Source organism: Ambystoma mexicanum, chromosome 3p (genome assembly GCF_040938575.1).
Source record: "Ambystoma mexicanum isolate Mex_15411 chromosome 3p, UKY_AmexF1_1, whole genome shotgun sequence".
Lineage (NCBI taxonomy): Eukaryota > Metazoa > Chordata > Amphibia > Caudata > Ambystomatidae > Ambystoma > Ambystoma mexicanum.
The window spans coordinates 590,899,200-590,921,648 of record NC_090925.1 but is presented as its reverse complement, the minus strand read 5'-3'; the positions used below and the strand labels follow the sequence as shown (position 1 = coordinate 590,921,648).

General features: G+C 44.5%; 1 protein-coding gene and 1 long non-coding RNA gene across 2 annotated transcripts in view; both read right to left on the bottom strand.

Annotated features, from left to right (window-relative positions):
• Positions 1–214: 214 nt before the first annotated feature.
• Positions 215–4,315, bottom strand: LOC138579572 (uncharacterized). The gene is made up of 2 exons (XR_011304080.1): positions 4,192–4,315; positions 215–507 (listed from the first exon to the last, which is right to left on the bottom strand). It is a non-coding gene; the product is annotated as an uncharacterized lncRNA (long non-coding RNA).
• Positions 4,316–14,661: 10,346 nt separating this feature from the next.
• Positions 14,662–22,449, bottom strand: part of LOC138579930 (adenosine deaminase-like) — a 325,526-nt gene continuing 317,738 nt past the window's right edge. Inside the window, exons 11-12 of the mRNA XM_069650151.1 lie at positions 18,648–18,777; positions 14,662–14,954 (exon numbers count right to left, since the gene is read on the bottom strand). Of these exons, the coding sequence (XP_069506252.1) occupies positions 14,868–14,954; positions 18,648–18,777 (217 nt within the window). The 3' untranslated portion in view covers positions 14,662–14,867. The remainder of the gene's footprint in view (positions 14,955–18,647; positions 18,778–22,449) is intronic.

Sequence of the window (22,449 nt, the reverse complement as noted above, 5' to 3'; positions counted from 1 at the left end):
CATATCAATGGAAATGTGCTAAATACATATCAGAGCGCCAACATTCAGACGGTATAAGGTAATAATGTCCCCACACATAATGTCCATTCAGACAGATGTGAATGATAAGTTCAATTAAAACCCTTTCCAAGTTAGCATGAACCATTGTTTGTCATGGAGTGGCTCACTCTGTAAAACACATGTCGCACGTTTAAGAAACAGACGACAATTAATGTGTTCAAAGAAATGGCATCGTTTATTGTGTAATTCATATCTCTCACAAAATCTAAAAGGAGAAATCAGAAGAGGACATTAGAATCATGAAGCGAGAAATCGTTTTTCAGATGACATCACAATATGTCAGAATCACATTGCCCCAGCTACACGATGGCATTGATGCCAGTTATGTTATTCTAATCCCTGAGCTGGAGACACGTGATTTCACTTCCTGTACTCTTCAGAAAGTTGCTTGAGAAGGGCTGTTTTTTCTCCTTCGGGAAGAAAGCAAGATCTGGCGGCATTGATGTTCTGAAAAAGATTCAAATGTTGCATAAAAATGATTACACCTAAAATCGTGGGAAGAACAAATGTTAAGATATTAAATCAAATGCACCACTTTCACTAGTAGGAGAATAGTGCCAGGTTGGCACCCTTTGCAAACCTACATGGAGGTGAGAAGCACGCAAAGGGCGAACATGATGACTTTTGCAGGCTTAGACCAGTACATTGTGTCTTCATCTTCTTGTTTGCGCATGGCATGCTACAGAATACCATATAAAATAAATAAATAACTCGCAGAATATGTGCCAATTTTGCTGATTTCAATATTTTTACTTGCCAATGTTTGCTCGTGATTCGCTCAATCGAGCATTTATGAATAATACCAAGAGACTCTGTTGTCATTTTCGAGTCTCAACTGTTAGATTTCTTGGACAATATTAATACAAAAATCTGGGGCAGAATTGGTACTTTATCTGGAAGAAGATCTCTGCGGGCCAACGTAGAGGCTCTATTCATCTCCACAGTCCAGCGATTTCCATGTGTTCACGCACTACATGAACCCATTGAGAAGAAATAGGGAGATTATGGAGGACAGTGAACAGAACATGCCTTACCTCAGTGTTGAGCTGCAGTGAAATGAAAGGGCAAAATCTTAACTGCATGTGAAGTGGTACAGGTGTCTCCTGCCCTGAGTGTGGGGTGAGGCTGCTTGCTAGTTCTTTTGTTTTGCAAGATATCTACGGACACATAATTGAAAGCACAGTGGCATGAGACCAATATAGAGTATGTGCCTCATTGAGGGCATGAGCCATTAAAATAGCTCCCTCCCAACGTGTGCAAACCGAGCGGACAGAAGTTGTTGCAAGAGTAAAACCAGACCAGCATAATACCCCCCACCAGTGGTGCAAAGGCAAGAGAACCTGAATGGCCAGGTGGAAACTCTAGGGAAAGATTCTTGATTGAACAGAAATGAATAGAGTGTTCATTGTTGACTTTATATTTGTTGTGTGCCCTGCGGAACGTCTGAAAAAGTGTGTTACTCAGATCACGTTGCATAAAACTAAAGAGTAGAGATGTTACAATTGTTAATTATCATCAAAAGAATATGTCTGAAAACCAATTATGGGACATGTAGGAGGACCAATACAATAATTAGGATGAAAAGAATAAGTTCTATTAAAAAGATGTTTACAGAATATTATGAACAAATGCGAATGAGCACACAATCATTGTAAAGGTGCAATGAAAATATACAGTGATAATCACATTTCCAGTGAGGCAGTATGGGTCCATGAACGGTCGTAGAAACTTCTAAAGAGCTTTTCACGCTCTTTTCACTTGTAGTGAGAGACCCCTGCACTTTTACAAAATACCCTGACAGGACTAAAACACCCCAATTTGTACTGCAGAATCATGAGGCAGGGAGCACGCCAGCGTTTCAAGCACCAAACCTGACACACTAGTATAGTAATGCTTCACAGCGGGCTACAGCCCTGACGAATGCAGTTGAGGCCGTTCCGCCCACTTGAGTGGAAAGCAGAGAGTTCCCAGCCAAATGCAGTAGAACGTTTCCCAGAAATGGAGTGACTGTCTAGTGGGGATCTTCAGCACTTGGAGCAGAGCAGAATATTATGCAAGGGCCTTTTTGTGAGAGGCGCCAAGTACTGTAATTATAGTTGCTAATCATCCCCTCTAGGACAATGGGCAGGACCTCGGGTGCCACCTCTTAAGCACTGGGGAACAAGCATGATCTTACAAGATTCATCAGGGGAATGGAGGGTGGGGGTAGAATTAACACTGACATTAAAAGCATTGTGTGCAACTTTTGAAATATATAAATTACATACATACCTTGCACCAAATGGCCTGGTTCCTTTGACCATGTATGTATATTTAACAACAGCACTGTGAGGAGTGGTGCATGTCCCCCATAATAATCTTCAAATACCCCATGGAAGCTGAAGGGGGTGATTAACAAGACGGATCATCCCTTTTAGTTTGGACACATGTTACGTTGTCTAATCTTAAAACTAAAAGATTAATTTTCAACACGAATCCCCAAGGGTGGTGAAGAAACTGACTGCCGTTTAGGGCCATTGTCATCTTCACTGTTCATTGTCACATTCACAGTTCTCTGCATCAGACCCAAGGGCTTACACATTCCGATCCCCCCATGCCTGCAAAGCTTGGCCAACAGAAACCAGCCTGCCAACCTACCAGGCAGCTGGCATCTTCGAATACCAAGTTTATCAGTGTCGCCAAATAGGGAGACGAGGAGGAAAACTAACTGCACACAATCAAATCCATTGTGCTGTACGTCCCGTGTCAACGAGGGAAGAAGCGAACATGCTGCGATCCTGCAAACAAGTCGAGCCTTCAGCGGGCTTGCTGACCTGCTCACCTGCAGGCCTTCTCACTCTGATTCGTCCCTCCCTCCTGCTGAAATACTCACTTTCACTAGCAACTATGAGCTCTGGAGCAGCTGCCTCCAATTGCCTTTAAGTGCTAGAAGAACTGAAGAGAACATACTACAGCTTTGGCATTTAACAATATTCGAATTGTGTATTGCTTTTTGTATGGTTGTAAATGAAATACATTGTTGAAAATTAAATCTATGCACGATTCCTGGATATTCCTCTTCTTAGCCAATCACTCCAGTTTTCTTAATAATCCTGGGCGATTCTCTTGCAAAGGCATCTGCTCACACACACACAGGTCTGGCTCGAAAAATGTGAGCAACTTGCGCATATTTGCAAATGTCTGAGGCTCCCAATGTATTTGGCTTCCCATGCCCCATTTGCAGTTTTCTTTCGTTAATAAGTTCTGCGTGGGAAGGCGAGATCCCCTCCCTACAAAGCACTGCCTATTTCTCATTACAGATAAACACACTTTCTTGATGATTCAGCAGCATTCAGGCTTCAGTCGCAGGCAAGACAGAGGGTGCAAACATAAAAGAAGGACTGCCTCCTCTATGTCCATGATACATGGAAGGATGTAGTCCTCCCTCATGGTTTACCAGGGAATTCTTCTGGAGAGCCGATACTAACTGCTGCTGAAAGCTGGAAGTGGAGGTAAAGTAAAAAAGTTGTGCTGCAGTTGGGGGCCTTACCTCACCACACAGCGTAACACCTGAACTTGGTAGACGCTCACAAAAACCAACAAACCACAAATGAGCTCGAAATGTGTGCTCTTCAGGATCTGGCCAAATGCATTCTTCCAGGCTTAGTTCTTAATCAAGTGGCTGGTATTTTGTTTTGCATGTCTGCTACTGCATTTTTAAATAATAGTATTTTACTGTATTGACAACTATACCCCCGGAACATCTGAATGCCTTACACATTTTTTAAGTCTAAGTTAGCTCATCAGGATTCCAAATTATGAAGTGATGTTTGCACATAGTCCTCTTTTGCAGATTAATTAAAAGGAGTTGCCATGCTGGCTTTTCTAACCCGTTCTTCCGCATGTCTGTTCACACAAAGGCTTCATAGTTTTAGGCAATAGACCAGTACCTAGCGTAGCCCCCCAGCCACCAAGGACCCACTAGAGTCTGGAAAACAAATATTCAAACTGGCCTGGAAATAAGATAAGTACACATACATATTAATTAAGGTGTCCACGTTTGTTTGGCCTACTGACATTACACTATTCCAAGAGAAGCCCACATACTTCTATGCCACCGGGGCACATACAGAATGCATGACTCATACTCACCACTTGCTTAAAGTCGTCCTCTGTAAAGCCCATGTACTGTTTGGCTATTGAATAGTCCAGCTCTAAGTTAGAGTCAAACAGCAGGGGTCCGTCTGTGCTTAGGGAGAAGTTTGCTCGATCTCTCTTAAATCTGGAAGAACAAGATGTCAAAGTAATGATTATTATGGTCTCATTCAAATCAACACTACTTGCATTTGATTTATTTTAAGCCCCAACCAACATTGGGAAATAAACCAGTAAAAGCAAACCGTTCCTCCTTCTTCCTCGTCCCAGTCCCGAATCTTACTTATGTGTCTGGGGAGTCTGGATCTCTACAAGGCCTGGTGTCTGTCCACTGCCCCTCATTTGCATTGAGAAGTAGCCAGGCGCTAGAGCATATGGGGAGTTGCAAAACCAAGCCCTTTCTATACTTTTGATAATAAAAAAGGTTTCCGCCTCTATGCTTATCTAACAACCTAGCTGCCTTTGCTTGCTCAATCCGCCCCTACCCATCCCTTTCCCACTGATTGGGGGGCCCCTTCTGAGGGGTGGGGTGGCTATATTTCTCAAACCCCATGACTTGTGTATAAATAGGGAACTTTCTTTGCAAGCGTGTATGCTTCACCTCCCTGTTCCAAAATCTTTGTTTGGCTTGTTGAATTTGGAACTGCTCCTTCTGGGAGTTCCATTTTGCTTTTGGGGGTGCTGCTGTCAAGGGCAGTGCTGGAGTCCAGACTATGGTGTACAGGTTTACTTATTACCACCACCTCCTTTCTTGGAGAGGTTTCAGCATTCCCTAACTTAGGAATTGGCAGGCCATGTGAGGGATGTTTTGCTGACAATGGCCGGTCTTTGGCTTGGTTTCCTGGATTCCTGAGATAAGTAATATCCTTTGAATTCGATTTTGGGAAAAGTGTACGGTTTCTGTGACCTGTGATGTGTCCCATTTCAGGTTTTCAGGAGGATATTGTGTAAAGTGTTGCTCTGCAGGAGTGGCATGCTGTTTGGGTTGCTGACTTTGGCTGCTTGTCCTTGGGTGAATAATGTATTCTTGTCTTCTTCCATGCTTCGTTTCAATGGGACTCATTGATTTAGTTTTTTTAGTATCCTAGTTGCTAAATCTTCCCTTACATAGTTCAGGACTTGTGATGTTCAAGTCTTGCGTAAGCTCCTTGGATTTGTATCTGGGGGTGGTGTCTTGCTGGGCTTGCATATCCCCTGTATGGGTGATATCCTAATGCATTATCCTACCTTCATTCTGAAATGTTAAGCTTGATTTTCGCAGTCTTTTCTTCAGCCTTGAATCACTATGTTATTCTCCTTGTTAAGGTTCACACACCTTTCTACATCCTTCCTTGACCACGGATGTCGCAGTTTCTTTCCTTAATGTTGCGTGTGCTGGTCTGGTGGTTAAGATGTATTCTCCCAGTAAGGTTTGTCGAGCCATGGTCACCTTCTTAAACCTAGGTAAACAGATCTCCATGTGCCTTCATTGGCTCACATATTAGTAGCTTTAGTCAAGCCATCAAGGTCCACTCTCAGGAGAGGAGCGTTGTAGACAAGAATGCGGGATAACATAGTATCACATTTTCTTTTGTAATTTATTTAAGTGCTTTGGTTCAGACAAAAGTATAAACCTTTCACTTAATACAAAAACATAGCAAAATCAAATTAGCATTCTCGTACGAAACAAGTATTAAGGTGTTGCACCAATTACATAAAACAAATTACTTAAAAGAGTTTGCTCCAAACGACACTTCAGGAAAAGACAGAGAGGTCGATCAGTATGCTTCATAACATAGTATCACTATTGGTGGTGCCTCCATCAAGATCTGTGACTTGAGGTAATGGATGTTTTTCCTGTGCAGGTCCCCTAGCATGGAATGCCCTGCCTGTCGATCTTCTGAAAATTGATTCCCTTCCTAAATTTAGGAAATCTGACAACGTACCTCTTTGATTAAATGTGTTTGACAATGCTGGCGTTCTGTTTCTCTTTGATATTTCATGTCCACCCAGATGCAATTCGTTGCTTGGTTCCATGTTGGATGTGCACTTTACAAATACAAAAATGCATTAATTCATTCCTTCATTCAGTTGTTCTTTCATTCATCTTATAATAATGAAATACTCTATACATTTATTTGTGAGGCAGCACTTCGGCCTTCCTACCCGAACAAAATTTTATGTCTGATGTTCTTTATATTAGCCCCTTTCTCCCATTGCTCAAGGGTGGTCGTATATAGCTCTGTTTTACAATTTCACAACAAGCATTGTGCTGCATTGCAGCCTAGACAGTTCAAGACACCTGTGTGTGCTGCAATTCTGATCTGTATGCTGCACTCATTCTATGTCAGAGGTAATATTGCTCTGCTGACCTTGCTGTGCGTTTTTCAAAGTGCGAGGGGAGCTTGCTCTACTGATGACATGATGACATGCTACACATTACCATGTTTTCTTTACCAGTGGCTGTACTGCTACTGAGGCGATATGCCCCGACGTGGTGGGCGGACCCTGTAGGTAACGCTCCGCCGCCCAATAAGGCTCCCAGCACAGCGAGGGTGCCTTAATGAGGGTTGCGGTATCATTACTGAAAGGGTCGGCACACCACTGAGGGGAATATCACCACTAGTACCCTTGTAGTTCCCTACACGGGTGCTAATGGTTTTTAAATAAAATAAACGTACCTTTCTTGCACTACTGTCAACAAGTCCCTTTTCCATGTTGATGACAGTGATGCCATCACCATGAAAACAGACTTCCCGAGAGCTGCACTGCACGACGCTGGGCCGTTGAAGAAAGGCAAGTTTATTTTGATTTTTTTTACAAAACAAAGTCATCATTGGCACCGGGTAGGAAATCACAAGGGTGCTAATTGGTGAGGGGGGAGGAGGGAAGGGGCGCTGGCTGCGCAGGCAGCTCAGAACCAGGGGTGGACTGGGGAACAAAAGAGGCCGTTTTCAACAACCCAATCCGTTTCCTATGAGAGCATTTGGAAATACCACACAAAAGAGGCCCAGGTGGCAGAAGCCTACCAGGAAATCTCCAGAGTTCCTTATAGGCCAGTCCACCCCTGCTCAGAATGCGGGTTTGTACCATACTGTACAGCCCAGGTTCCGAGCCTCCTGATTGACTGGCGTCCCCTGCAGGGTGCTAATGTTCGTTCTGTACCTGGAGCATGTTCTAGTGTATGTGAAAGGGGAGATTACATGGCTGCTGCCTGTACTCCACCGATCTGCACTGCTGTTGACTGTGCTCTACCTAGTCTATGCATATAACAGAAGCCTGTGCTATACCTCTTCTGCATGTGAAGGAAGCTTTCACTATGCCTGCCTTCCTGTGTGTATTCTGTGCATGAGGGAAAATGCACTTCTACTATTTGTGTTGGACCTTTTCTGTGTATGAGAGAAGTCTGGGCTGCAACTCGATAAGCTACATTTTGATTGAGTGAATCTTGCACTGCTAGTGTTGTATCTCTTTGTTGTGTTAAGGAAGGGAACATTTAAAGCCCGGTTTAAGTCTGGTGGATTTTGTGTGTAGCACTCTCCCGGTTACAGCACATTCATGCACACGAGGAAGGGCCCCTTGGAATGTGGTGGTGGAGTCAATGGCTGTCTGCTAGATAGAAGTAAGAGTTCATACACAAATACATTGAAGTGCGGCAGGAGATATTGGCCGATATGCAGTACCCCTTGTACTTATTTGTACCCATAGGTGGAGTGAAATCCTACCTTACAAACAGAATGGAATCTCGCAACTCTTGTATTGTCATTTGTTTGATGCAACTAGATATTAAAGATTCCTAAAATAAGAGACCTCTGTACAATAATGTCAGGGAATTGCCCAACACCTAGTGTTTTATTGCAACTGGTGCAACTAGAACTGTACGTAAGGGGTTTTAGTATGCAAAGTCCAGGAAATCTTTACCAAAAATGTATTGCTTTCCATGACAGGTGTATTACTGGCTCTACATGCCAACACTGACAAAAGGTCCCCTTGCTACCAAAAAGGAGGTAGCGTAGCCCTTCAAGGGAGTTACTGATGCAACCAAGCCAATGTCTTAAAAGTGAGGCGTGGCAAGGGTAAACACAATTGTGACAGTTGCTAGAATGCTCTGGGCATAGTTATGATGCCGGAGAGCATCAGAGGGGACAATCAAAAGACCACACTGTTGCTGGCGGAAAAACGTGAATACCTCCAAGTACTCTGCAGCTGCTTGCCCCACTTTTCCACTCAACCGCTGTGAGCCGACGTACTTCGCCAAACTCAAAACGGAACATATGGCATCTGTGTGTGGCCTTGCAGTGTTAGCTTGCCTGAAGCACATTGCTTCTTGACCTGCCTTACGTGATGATTGTTACTAATTCTGATGAGTTATTGCAGAGCCGGCCTGAATGTGAGCGACATTGCATGTAACAGCATGAATGAATGTGATAGTGTTTTAATAAGGTAATTAAAAACATGAGGTATGTGGATGTCTTTGAGATGGTGCGTGCAGCCGGCCCAATCATGTGGGATGATGGGTTGCACTTGGAGCCGGATGGTCAAGGTAAAGGGGGGCGGGGCAGAAGACTTCCTTTTATCAAGGGCTGGAAAAATGCTTGCTCTGGCCCTGTGTGCCTGGCAGCATCCTCAATATGCCACAGTGTACAATGGACATCAGAAAGCAAGCAGCTACCACTATCTTGGCATAATGAAAGCACCTCTAAAACTCAGCTGCGGCTTTTGTATAATATTCAATATTTAATAACAGCATTGTATTGTTTATTTAATCAGTCCAATACGGACAAAGTAAAATTCCAGCGGGTGGCTACTGCAGTCAAGTCGTGCTGTGGCAATGTATGGTACACCTGCAACTGTTGCACCATATTTCGTTCACTGTAGGTCGAGCTAAAGTGTTCTGGTCGAGGACAATCAAGTCCTTCATGCACTGGCAATTGCTGATGAAACATGTGACAGACATGAACAGAGCAAGGAAAATGCATAGTGCTTACAATTTATTGGGTAGAACGGATATTCAGCCCACTTTCAGCAGCAACAAAGACCAGCTGTGGGTATCATGGTGTTAACCACTGTACCCCCACCTCCTTAAGCTTCTGGCAGATGTCAACTCCCCTCTGACCTATCCTTCAAATCCTTGCAAGATGGACTGATGCCAAATTGCCTGTGCTTGGTTAGGGATCGAGACCCCTCCTGGCTGGCAGAGGAAAGGAAGGGCACCTACTGTGTGGTCAACTCATAAAGTCAATGCTCTGTCCGCTGGCTAACATGTCTCCATGAAGAGGACTCTCAGGCCGTCACGCCGATCTAATGCCTGCTCCACTGCATAAAGTTCCTCATTGTACAGCTCTGGTAAATTCTTATATGAAAAGTAACATCTACCAGGAACTTGCCAGCTCTGATCAACTTTACTCATGAACCAATAGAATCAGGGGGTTTTGAAAAATAATATGGCAAGAGATAAATAACCAACTTTTCTGCCAGTCAAATGGTGCGTAAGCACACTCTCTCGTGCCTGCTGTGGTGTATATTTCCATTGTCTCATACTGAGTTGGCACTTACAGAGAGTAGCATTGCGGTGAGAGGGGCAAGGACTCTGCATCTGAAACAATGGGCATAAACAGTGTCGTGTTGGGGGACATTACAGCTAGGAGTGGAATGGTGATTGGCTGCTGGAGGGTAGAGCTACAGTTGCGGTTTTGTGTGCGCTCATCCTACTCCTGTGCATGGTCTCAAATCATGAGGGACTGCAAAGACGTGGGTCCCCAGCTTCTCGGCAAACACTTCGGGACTCCCTGGTGCAGACAGCAGCTGCATGGGATATGATATAATATTTGATATGATATTTTATTTGTATCGCGCTCATACAAGTGTTTCAGAGAGTGACTAGGCAAGGGAGAGGAACAGGGGAGAACACAACAACAACAGCGATCTTACTAGGGCCATTGACATTGAGAACGCGCAAGTGCTTGGGAAAGGGAAAAGGGAAAAGTGCCTCGAAGCGGGAGAGCGGAAAGTGCAGAGCAGAGGAGAGCAGATAAATAATAATAAATACAAATAAATAGAAAAATAGAGGCAATAAACAGTGGTAGTGCAGATATCAAGTGGGAAGTGCTGTGTTTAAGGCAGCAAACTGGGTAAGTGCAGAAAAAGAAGAAAAGTGGGGGGGGCTGTATGGGTACAGATACAGTCCCCAGTGCAAGGAGTGGCCAGGAGGCAGTGCAGGAGGGTTGCAGGGTGAGCAGGTACCTGGGCCCAGGGGACAGAGGGTGGCCAGGTGCACATTGCCAAGAGAGAGCAGATCAGCAGGGGATAGAGGGAGCGAAGGCAGAAGCAAAGAGGAAAGTCTTGAGGTTCTTCCAGAACCGGACTTGGTTCTCCTCAAGTTTTAGATTGGAACGGAGGCTGGTCCAGAGGGAGGCCCCAGCTGAAGATAGAGATCTACCCCGAGCTCGTTTCTTTGAAAAACGATTGACCCAGAGGGAGTTAGAGGAAGAGGAGCGAAGAGCTCGAGAAGGGAGGTATTTGCGGAAGGATAGATGAAGGTATTTTGGACCCAGGCCCCAGAAAGCCTTGTGAACAATGCAGAGGGTTTTGAATTTAATCCTTGCATCCACTGGAAGCCAATGGAGAGATTTCAGGGCTGGGGAGATACGATGTCAAGGCTTGAGGCCAAGGACAAGTCTCGCAGTCCTGTTCTGGATAAGTTGCAGAGGGCGTAGAGACAGGTAGATTTAGAAAGAGGCTGTTACAATAGTCCAACCTAGAGAGAACCAGAGCTTGGGAGACAGTGAGCCTCTGAGGGGAGGAGAGGAAAGGCAGAGTACCTCTGAGGAGGTGCAGTAGGAAGTTTGACTTTTTAGAGACCTCAGAGATATGGGCGAAGAAGGAAAGTGTGAGGTCAAAGATGACCCAGAGGGTCTTAGCCTCGCAGGTAGGGGTAGGAGGAGGGCCAAGGGAGGCCAGCCAGAGGGTGAGAGAGAAGGATGGAGATGGTGTGCCTATGAGGAGGATCTCAGTCTTGCTGGCATTCAGACAAAGATCATTGGCGGCACACCAATCCTGAATGGCAGTTAGGCAGTGAGAGATGAGAGAGGGAGAGGAGGTGGCCGAGGGCAGCCGGAAAATGAGTTGAGTGTCATCAGCTTAGCACTGGAAATTTGAGCAGAAAATGGCAATGCAGTGGGCAAGAGTTGCCAGGTATTGGTTGAAGAGCCAGGGTGAGAGGTTAGACCCCTGGGAAACCCCACAGGTAGAGAGGAAGATAGATTATAGGAAGGACACCAGTTGGACCTGGGAGGGTCGATCAGAGAGGAAAGAGGTCAGCCAGACCAGAGCCTGATCAGTGATGCCCAGGTTATCATGGAGACGGTTGAGCAGGATGGTGTGGTTTACCGTGTCGAAGGCAGAAGAGAGCAGATCTTCACGGATATTCAGGAGAGCGGTTTCCGTACTCTGGCCGCTCTGAAGCCAGACTGGTGGTCATGGAGACAGCCAACAGAATCTGAATGAAGGTTAAGCTGAGAGATGGCCAGCTTTTCCAGGAGTTTACCAAGAAAGAGGGTAATGGAAATTGGGTGATAGTTAGCCGGTAAGGAAGGATCAGATGTGGGTTTCTTGAGAAGAGGATGCACAAGGGAGTACTTCAGAGAGGAGGGGAAGGATCCTGAGGCACAGGAGTGGTTGCAAAAATCGGCAAAGGACTGGAGCGAGGGTGTCAATGTGGTCCTTGATGGTTTTAGAGGAACAGGGATGAACCTGTTTGACAAGGCTTTCATAGATCGGACTTGTCTAGCGACCTTGTCAGGGGAGAAATAGGAAAGGAAGAGAAGGAAGGTGGGGGTGGTTAAAGGGGGATCTGCAAGCACAGACTGAGAGGGAATCGGAGGGGCAGGGGAGGAGAGGGTGGACACAATGTCCTGGGTTTTTGAGATAAAGTGTGAGGCAAGGGCATTGCAAAGAGCCTGGGAGGCAAGAGGAGGGGTGTAGACTGCTGCAGGGTTGGCAAGCTCCTTGCAGATTTTCAAGAGTTCGGCCAAGTTGTTGGATGCCACAGAGACACAGGCTTGAATGTGGGCTCTCTTCTTAGTCGGTATTGCCTTTGGAGAGGCGACAGGCCAGTTTGTTAGAGGATGAACAAGCAGCCCTCCATTTCCTCTCAGCCGCCCTACACCTACGTTTAAGTGTAGCTAGGTCATAGTCATACCAGGAATTGCACTTGGCTTTGGACTTCAAGCGGATCCTCATGACGGTGGCAAGAGCATCAAGAGTATCAGAGATAGAAGAGTAGAGAAGGGACAGGGTTGTGTCAGGATGTGAGTCAGCCAGAGGAGGAGGGGGAGAGAAGGTGGCAGCGAAAGCCTCAGCTGACAAACGCTTCATAGGTCGGATGTCCAAGAAAGTAAGTGGCAGTGTTGGGTGGGGTTGGCTTGGGGGGAAGAGAGTGAGAGATGGGAGGAGATAAGGCAGAGGTCACTCCAGGAGAGAGGAGTGGTCAGAGGGATAGAGAGGGGGAGGCCAGGGGAGATCAAGACATCAAGTGTGTGTCCTGCAGAGTGCATCGGGCTAGAGGGGAGGACAGAGAGGGAGAAGCAATCGCAGAGGTTGCGAAAGAGCAGAGATGAGGCACAGGGAGAATTGAGGTGGATGTTGAGGTCACCAAGGAGGAGGAGTTGAGTGGTTGAGGCCAGGAGGGAGGAGGAGAGGTCAGTCCACTCAGAAAAGAGGATGATGCAAAACATCCTCTAACCCTAGCCGTCTATCGCCTGCCATGTTGAGGTGCTCCAATTATGTTGTCACTCAAGATCATTCTAATATAATCTACCCCTGCCTACGACGAATGCTGAGACCTTTGCGCATACACATTTATGTGGACTGCCTACAAATGGACGATGCACACTTTAGAGCCACTGAATACACTCTCCTGCTCATACCTTTTCTGCAAAACAAATAATTGTAAGTCTTTTCTTTCAAAAAAAGAATTCTAAGAAGTATTGGTCCCAACATTGCAAGCAACAAGTCGGTGGAATGCATCATAAAGATAACACACTCAGTCACCAAATGTGATCTCCTCTTGTTTTCAAAGAACCAAGACTTCTGTTTCGAGGAATTCTGTGCAATCAACAAGCATATTGACTCGACACAAAAGGAAGCCGTTTTCAGCTACAGTAACTGAATGCACTCTCCGGCAGTGATCCGAAGAGGGTCACTGTTTTCACAGTTGCTGAAACTCGACAAACGTGGTCAAAACAAGAATAAACTGTACCCTGCGTAGGAGTATCGGGGTGGGGAGGTGGCACTGCCTTGTCTAAGCACATGTCTAACCTTTTCTATTTGCAGAAAGATGCCTAGAACTTTTCTTGTTAAAAAAAGTAATGTAAGACTTTTCTACACAAGCAACTAGTATGTAAATGTCAGAGGCCTTACTCATAAAAACTCAGAAATAGAGGTTTCTGGAGCTTTGCTTGCGTATAATGGGCAGAGCTCCTGGCCCTGACAGAATGCCTATAGAATTCTTTTAGAGTGACCCTACCATTTGGGTACCTTTTTTAATATCCCTTTTTAATAGTATCAATAAGTTATACATCTTACTAATCTCGTTTTCCTATCTTGAAAGAGGGAGATCATTTCTGCCTAGGAAACTATCGACCGATATCACTCATTGATAATCTGGCTATAGGTTTATATAAAGATCGTTGTGACCAAGCTCAAAGAATGGGAAAAACAAAGGAATCACATTGAACTCGTACGTAGGTCTGTAGGGAGCGCAGCCTAGAAAGGCGCGGAAGAGCGTGCCGGAGAGCAGCAAATAAATGGGGTGGTAGGGCGGGCGCCATGCAGTAGAGAGAAATGCGGGGGAGAACCCTCCCAAATCAGAATGGGGAGAGGACCAGTAACAAAATGTCCGGCCTGTTCGGCTTGCAATGTGCTATGTCTGCATTTGGGTAGAGCCCTTCACACTCCGAACCGTTTATTCGGTGCACAGGATCTGCGTTTGATGGCATGGGTCAAATTCTGGCAGGTTCACTTACCCTTCATCCTTCCCATGTCAATAAAATGAGCACTATTGAGATGGGGAACAATAGACATGTCTTATTCAGTGCCAGTAAACCTGCAGGTGGCCGTGCTCTTTACAAATGCCTGTTATATTAGGGGGCATGGCTTTACCTGCAGAGAATAAATAATACGTTATATTTTCCATGGAGACTACACAGGTTTGGGACTGTTTCTGTGCCATTATCCATGTTTCCACTAAAGAAAAAAAACACTTTTTTAAAACTCATATCAATGGAAATGTGCTAAATACATATCAGAGCGCCAACATTCAGACGGTATAAGGTAATAATGTCCCCACACATAATGTCCATTCAGACAGATGTGAATGATAAGTTCAATTAAAACCCTTTCCAAGTTAGCATGAACCATTGTTTGTCATGGAGTGGCTCACTCTGTAAAACACATGTCGCACGTTTAAGAAACAGACGACAATTAATGTGTTCAAAGAAATGGCATCGTTTATTGTGTAATTCATATCTCTCACAAAATCTAAAAGGAGAAATCAGAAGAGGACATTAGAATCATGAAGCGAGAAATCGTTTTTCAGATGACATCACAATATGTCAGAATCACATTGCCCCAGCTACACGATGGCATTGATGCCAGTTATGTTATTCTAATCCCTGAGCTGGAGACACGTGATTTCACTTCCTGTACTCTTCAGAAAGTTGCTTGAGAAGGGCTGTTTTTTCTCCTTCGGGAAGAAAGCAAGATCTGGCGGCATTGATGTTCTGAAAAAGATTCAAATGTTGCATAAAAATGATTACACCTAAAATCGTGGGAAGAACAAATGTTAAGATATTAAATCAAATGCACCACTTTCACTAGTAGGAGAATAGTGCCAGGTTGGCACCCTTTGCAAACCTACATGGAGGTGAGAAGCACGCAAAGGGCGAACATGATGACTTTTGCAGGCTTAGACCAGTACATTGTGTCTTCATCTTCTTGTTTGCGCATGGCATGCTACAGAATACCATATAAAATAAATAAATAACTCGCAGAATATGTGCCAATTTTGCTGATTTCAATATTTTTACTTGCCAATGTTTGCTCGTGATTCGCTCAATCGAGCAGTTATGAATAATACCAAGAGACTCTGTTGTCATTTTCGAGACTCAACTGTTAGATTTCTTGGACAATATTAATACAAAAATCTGGGGCAGAATTGGTACTTTATCTGGAAGAAGATCTCTGCGGGCCAACGTAGAGGCTCTATTCATCTCCACAGTGCAGCGATTTCCATGTGTTCACGCACTACATGAACCCATTGAGAAGAAATAGGGAGATTATGGAGGACAGTGAACAGAACATGCCTTACCTCAGTGTTGAGCTGCAGTGAAATGAAAGGGCAAAATCTTAACTGCATGTGAAGTGGTACAGGTGTCTCCTGCCCTGAGTGTGGGGTGAGGCTGCTTGCTAGTTCTTTTGTTTTGCAAGATATCTACGGACATATAATTGAAAGCACAGTGGCATGAGACCAATATAGAGTATGTGCCTCATTGAGGGCATGAGCCATTAAAATAGCTCCCTCCCAACGTGTGCAAACCGAGCGGACAGAAGTTGTTGCAAGAGTAAAACCAGACCAGCATAAGACCCCCCCACCAGTGGTGCAAAGGCAAGAGAACCTGAATGGCCAGGTGGAAACTCTAGGGAAAGATTCTTGATTGAACAGAAATGAATAGAGTGTTCATTGTTGACTTTATATTTGTTGTGTGCCCTGCGGAACGTCTGAAAAAGTGTGTTACCCAGATCACGTTGCATAAAACTAAAGAGGAGAGATGTTACAATTGTTAATTATCATCAAAAGAATATGTCTGAAAACCAATTATGGGACATGTAGGAGGACCAATACAATAATTAGGATGAAAAGAATAAGTTCTATTAAAAAGATGTTTACAGAATATTATGAACAAATGCGAATGAGCACACAATCATTGTAAACGTGCAATGAAAATATACAGTGATAATCACATTTCCAGTGAGGCAGTATGGGTCCATGAACGGTCGTAGAAACTTCTAAAGAGCTTTTCACGCTCTTTTCACTTGTAGTGTGAGACCCCTGCACTTTTACAAAATACCCTGACAGGACTAAAACACCCCAATTTGTACTGCAGAATCATGAGGCAGGGAGCACGCCAGCGTTTCAAGCACCAAACCTGACACACTAGTATAGTATAGTAATGCTTCACAGCGGGCTACAGCCCTGACGAATGCAGTTGAGGCCGTTCCGCCCACTTGAGTGGAAAGCAGAGAGTTCCCAGCCAAATGCAGTAGAACGTTTCCCAGAAATGGAGTGACTGTCTAGTGGTGATCTTCAGCACTTGGAGCAGAGCAGAATATTATGCAAGGGTCTTTTGTGAGAGGCGCCAAGTACTGTAATTATTGTTGCTAATCATCCCCTCTAGGACAATGGGCAGGACCTCAGGTGCTACCTCTTAAGCACTGGGGAACAAGCATGATCTTACAAGATTCATCAGGGGAATGGAGGGTGGGGGTAGAATTAACACTGACATTAAAAGCATTGTGTGCAACTTTTGAAATATATAAATTACATACATACCTTGCACCAAATGGCCTGGTTCCTTTGACCATGTATGTATATTTAACAACAGCACTGTGAGGAGTGGTGCATGTCCCCCATAATAATCTTCAAATACCCCATGGAAGCTGAAGGGGGTGATTAACAAGACGGATCATCCCTTTTAGTTTGGACACATGTTACGTTGTCTAATCTTAAAACTAAAAGATTAATTTTCAACACGAATCCCCAAGGGTGGTGAAGAAACTGACTGCCGCTTAGGGCCATTGTCATCTTCACTGTTCATTGTCATATTCACAGTTCTCTGCATCAGACCCAAGGGCTTACACATTCCGATCCCCCCATGCCTGCAAAGCTTGGCCAACAGAAACCAGCCTGCCAACCTACCAGGCAGCTGGCATCTTCGAATACCAAGTTTATCAGTGTCGCCAAATAGGGAGACGAGGAGGAAAACTAACTGCACACAATCAAATCCATTGTGCTGTACGTCCCGTGTCAACGAGGGAAGAAGCGAACATGCTGCGATCCTGCAAACAAGTCGAGCCTTCAGCGGGCTTGCTGACCTGCTCACCTGCAGGCCTTCTCACTCTGATTCGTCCCTCCCTCCTGCTGAAATACTCACTTTCACTACCAACTATGAGCTCTGGAGCAGCTGCCTCCAATTGCCTTTAAGTGCTAGAAGAACTGAAGAGAACTTACTACAGCTTTGGCATTTAACAATATTCGAATTGTGTATTGCTTTTTGTATGGTTGTAAATGAAATAAATTGTTGAAAATTAAATCTATGCACGATTCCTGGATATTCCTCTTCTTAGCCAATCACTCCAGTTTTCTTAATAATCCTGGGCGATTCTCTTGCAAAGGCATCTGCTCACACACACACAGGTCTGGCTCGAAAAATGTGAGCAACTTACGCATATTTGCAAATGTCTGAGGCTCCTAATGTATTTGGCTTCCCATGCCCCATTTGCAGTTTTCTTTCGTTAATAAGCTCTGCGTGGGAAGGCGAGATCCCCTCCCTACAAAGCACTGCCTATTTCTCATTACAGATAAACACACTTTCTTGATGATTCAGCAGCTTTCAGGCTTCAGTCGCAGGCAAGACAGAGGGTGCAAACATAAAAGAAGGACTGCCTCCTCTATGTCCATGATACATGGGAGGATGTAGTCCTCCCTCATGGTTTACCAGGGAATTCTTCTGGAGAGCCGATACTAACTGCTGCTGAAAGCTGGAAGTGGAGGTAAAGTAAAAAAGTTGTGCTGCAGTTGGGGGCCTTACCTCACCACACAGCGTAACACCTGAACCTGGTAGACGCTCACAAAAATCAACAAACCACAAATGAGCTCGAAATGTGTGCTCTTCAGGATCTGGCCAAATGCATTCTTCCAGGCTTAGTTCTTAATCAAGTGGCTGGTATTTTGTTTTGCATATCTGCTACTGCATTTTTAAATAATAGTATTTTTACTATATTGACAACTATACCCCCGGAACATCTGAATGCCTTACACATTTTGTAAGTCTAAGTTAGCTCATCAGGATTCCAAATTATGAAGTGATGTTTGCACATAGTCCTCTTTTGCAGATTAATTAAAAGGAGGAGTTGCCATGCTGGCTTTTCTAACCCGTTCTTCCGCATGTCTGTTCACACAAAGGCTTCATAGTTTTAGGCAATAGACCAGTACCTAGCGTAGCCCCCCAGCCACCAAGGACCCACTAGAGTCTGGAAAACAAAGATTCAAACTGGCCTGGAAATAAGATCAGTACACATACATATTAATTAAGGTGTCAACGTTTGTTTGGCCTACTGATATTACACTATTCCAAGAGAAGCCCACATGCTTCTATGCCACCGGGGCACATACAGAATGCATGACTCATACTCACCACTTGCTTAAAGTCGTCCTCTGTAAAGCCCATGTACTGTTTGGCTATTGAATAGTCCAGCTCTAAGTTAGAGTCAAACAGTAGGGGTCCGTCTGTGCTTAGGGAGAAGTTTGCTTGATCTCTCTTAAATCTGGAAGAACAAGATGTCAAAGTAATGATTATTATGGTCTCATTCAAATCAACACTACTTGCATTTGATTTATTTTAAGCCCCAACCAACATTGGGAAATAAACCAGTAAAAGCAAACCGTTCCTCCTTCTTCCTCGTCCCAGTCCCGAATCTTACTTATGTGTCTGGGGAGTCTGGATCTCTACAAGGCCTGGTGTCTGTCCACTGCCCCTCATTTGCATTGAGAAGTAGCCAGGCGCTAGAGCATATGGGGAGTTGCAAAACCAAGCCCTTTCTATACTTTTGTTAATAAAAAAGGTTTCCGCCTCTATGCTTATCTAACAACCTAGCTGCCTTTGCTTGCTCAATCCGCCCCTACCCATCCCTTTCCCACTGATTGGGGGGGCCCCGTCTGAGGGGTGGGGTGGCTATATTTCTCAAACCCCATGACTTGTGTATAAATAGGGAACTTTCTTTGCAAGCGTGTATGCTTCACCTCCCTGTTCCAAAATCTTTGTTTGGCTTGTTGGATTTGGAACGGCTCCTTCTGGGAGCTCCATGTTGCATTTGGGGGTGCTGCTGTCAAGGGCAGTGCCGGAGTCCAGACTATGGTGTACAGGTTTACTTATTACCGCCACCTCCTTTCTCGGAGAGGTGTCAGCAATCCCTAACTTAGGAATTGGCAGGCCATGTGAGGGATGTTTTGCTGACAATGGCCGGTCTTTGGCTTGGTTTCCTGGATTCCTGAGATAAGTAATATCCTTTGAATTCGATTTTGGGAAAAGTGTACGGTTTCTGTGACCTGTGATGTGTCCCATTTCAGGTTTTCAGGCGGATATTGTGTAAAGTGTTGCTCTGCAGGAGTGGCATGCTGTTTGGGTTGCTGACTTTGGCTGCTTGTCCTTGGGTGAATAATGTATTCTTGTCTTCTTCCATGCTTCGTTTCAATGGGACTCATTGATTTAGTTTTTTTAGTATCCTAGTTGCTAAATCTTCCCTTACATAGTTCAGGACTTGTGATGTTCAAGTCTTGCGTAAGCTCCTTGGGTTTGTATCTGGGGGTGGTGTCTTGCTGGGCTTGCATATCCCCTGTATGGGTGATATCCTAATGCATTATCCTACCTTCATTCTGAAATGTTAAGCTTATTTTTCGCAGTCTTTTCTTCAGCCTTGAATCAATATGTTATTCTCCTTGTTAAGGTTCACACACCTTTCTACATCCTTCCTTGACAACGGATGTCGCAGTTTCTTTCCTTAATGTTGCGTGTGCTGGTCTGGTGGTTAAGATGTATTCTCCCAGTAAGGTTTGTCGAGCCATGGTCACCTTCTTAAACCTAGGTAAACAGATCTCCATGTGCCTTCATTGGCTCACATATTAGTAGCTTTAGTCAAGCCATCAAGGTCCACTCTCAGGAGAGGAGCGTTGTAGACAAGAATGCGGGATAACATAGTATCACATTTTCTTTTGTAATTTATTTAAGTGCTGTGGTTCAGACAAAAGTCACTTAATACAAAAACATAGCAAAATCAAATTAGCATTCTCGTACGAAACAAGTATTAAGGTGTTGCACCAATTACATAAAACAAATTACTTAAAAGAGTTTGCTCAAAACGACACTTCAGGAAAAGACAGAGAGGTCGATCAGTATGCTTCATAACATAGTATCACATGTAATAAAGTAATTTCCAGATAGAGCTATTATGGAAATCGTATCCTGCCCTATATATATATGATTTTCTAAGGGTGTCTCTGCATTGGAGTCTACGTGTCCCAGCACCCCACAGTGCCTATCGGTATCCCCTTTAAGTCCCCGTATGGAAATAGGACCTCTATGTGATGACGTATTTCCTGTAGAGCAGACACGATGACAATGTATGTCTTCAGATACCAGGCCGTTCCATATCTTCGGAGGATGCATCTGTTGCTGCTGCTCTCATTTTACTTTACTAAACAACAGCACCCCCATCCCACTGCTATGGTCGTGGAGCTGTCAGCAACCACTCGGGTGGTTCTAGCAAAAATGCATCTCACCCAGAGAGAGGCAAAGAAATATTGGGAGACAAAGAGAGAAAATATATAGAGTGAGCACTAGATTGGCGTATAATGTGCCGGGTACTGGTAGAATACTTTAAGTATGCTGTTGGAGGTTACAAGTTCTTTATCGGGGCCAGAAGGTCTCAAGCAGGGTTTATGGTCATTCCATCGAATTTTTACCACAGAGGGACCATTCCATCTAAAAAAATGCATTGAAAAATTACCATTGAATGCATGTTTTTTCCTTTTTTTTAAATGGGGGGTCCCCCCAGCCCCGTTTTTTACCCTTTACAACCCATTATAAATAAAACTAAACCCTTTACCTTGAAAAAACATGCATTCCATGCATATTTTTTCGATGCTGTTTTGTCGATGGAATGGCATTCGATGGTAATGCATTAGATGAAATGACCAGATACCCTCAAGTAATGTTCTTAACTCACAATCCTTGAGGCTAGTGTGACCGAAAAGCTGTCCATGCAGGGTTTACAAAATCGTTCATGACAGTCTGCAAAGCCTGTAAACTTCTATTTTTACATTCAACAGGAGTTTGTGAAGTCGAAGTGGTGATGGAGTCAGAGACTCATCGGTACTGAGTTGCGATGCAGACCTTTGTGGTACAGCAAATACTCAGCTCTGGTGACGGGTACAGCTCAGGCTGTCCCTTTGAGATGTGGGTGATTTTAGCAGAGTGTAGGAAACACTCTACCTGTGTAACTACATGCCAAATCATTTTGTGATTCAGAGATGAAGGCACTGGGCACTGAATTAAGTAAGTGTAACTGAAGGCCACAGACTGCATAAGTTGCATGGTGAATTGGTGCTTTCGCTCTCAGAATTCCATTATCAGAGTCATCACAGACCAGGGAAGGCAGGCCTCCAGAGGGCAAATGATTGGATACTTAGGACTTAGCTGAAGCTTAGTTCACCCTATTGGGTAATAACCCCAGGTTCCAGGTTCTGTCAGCTGTCGTTGCTCTCACTGTCTAATGCTTCTGATTCCTGGTGTCAGGTCTGCTTTGGGACAGGGCTTTTATGGCAGGAGTGAATTCTTAAGAGCTTGTGACTCGCTGCCCCCACCCCCCAGGGTCACAGGAATAGAGAGACTCCTCCTGATCCTTTTCTGGTCTCTAGAAGCACAGGGCCTGCAAACAGCGAGCAAAGCCTTGCTGTCAGGACAGCACCAACAGAACTTCCTCGTGCGTGATTATTTCTCCTTTGGTTATGCATGCGTTTCTTTTTTTGGGAATCATTCCTACTTCCAAAGTAGGGATGCAGACCCTTCAGTTAAACATGAGATTGTGGGCCAAGGGGGAACTATAATTTCAGCCCCAGTCAAACATTTGGAGGTCAGCCAACCCATTGGGATGCTATTTTCAACTTTTGGCGGGTTTCTTCTCATACTTTTTTTTTTACCCAATTCAGATTTTAGAGCGTAATCATGTCTGTGTTCTGATTTAGTTGGGCCTTGAGTCTGCTTTCCTATTCTAGGTTTGGCCATCCAGGCCCCCTCTTATATTTCCAAGATGCCCACATGTGTTGGTATTTGAATGTTCACCTTCTGCAAGTTTTAGTTGGAGAAGCCCAGATTGGAAGGTCATCTCTTTGTCATCTTGCCATGATTCAGACTTTGCCCCATTAAGAGGATGGCGGTAACC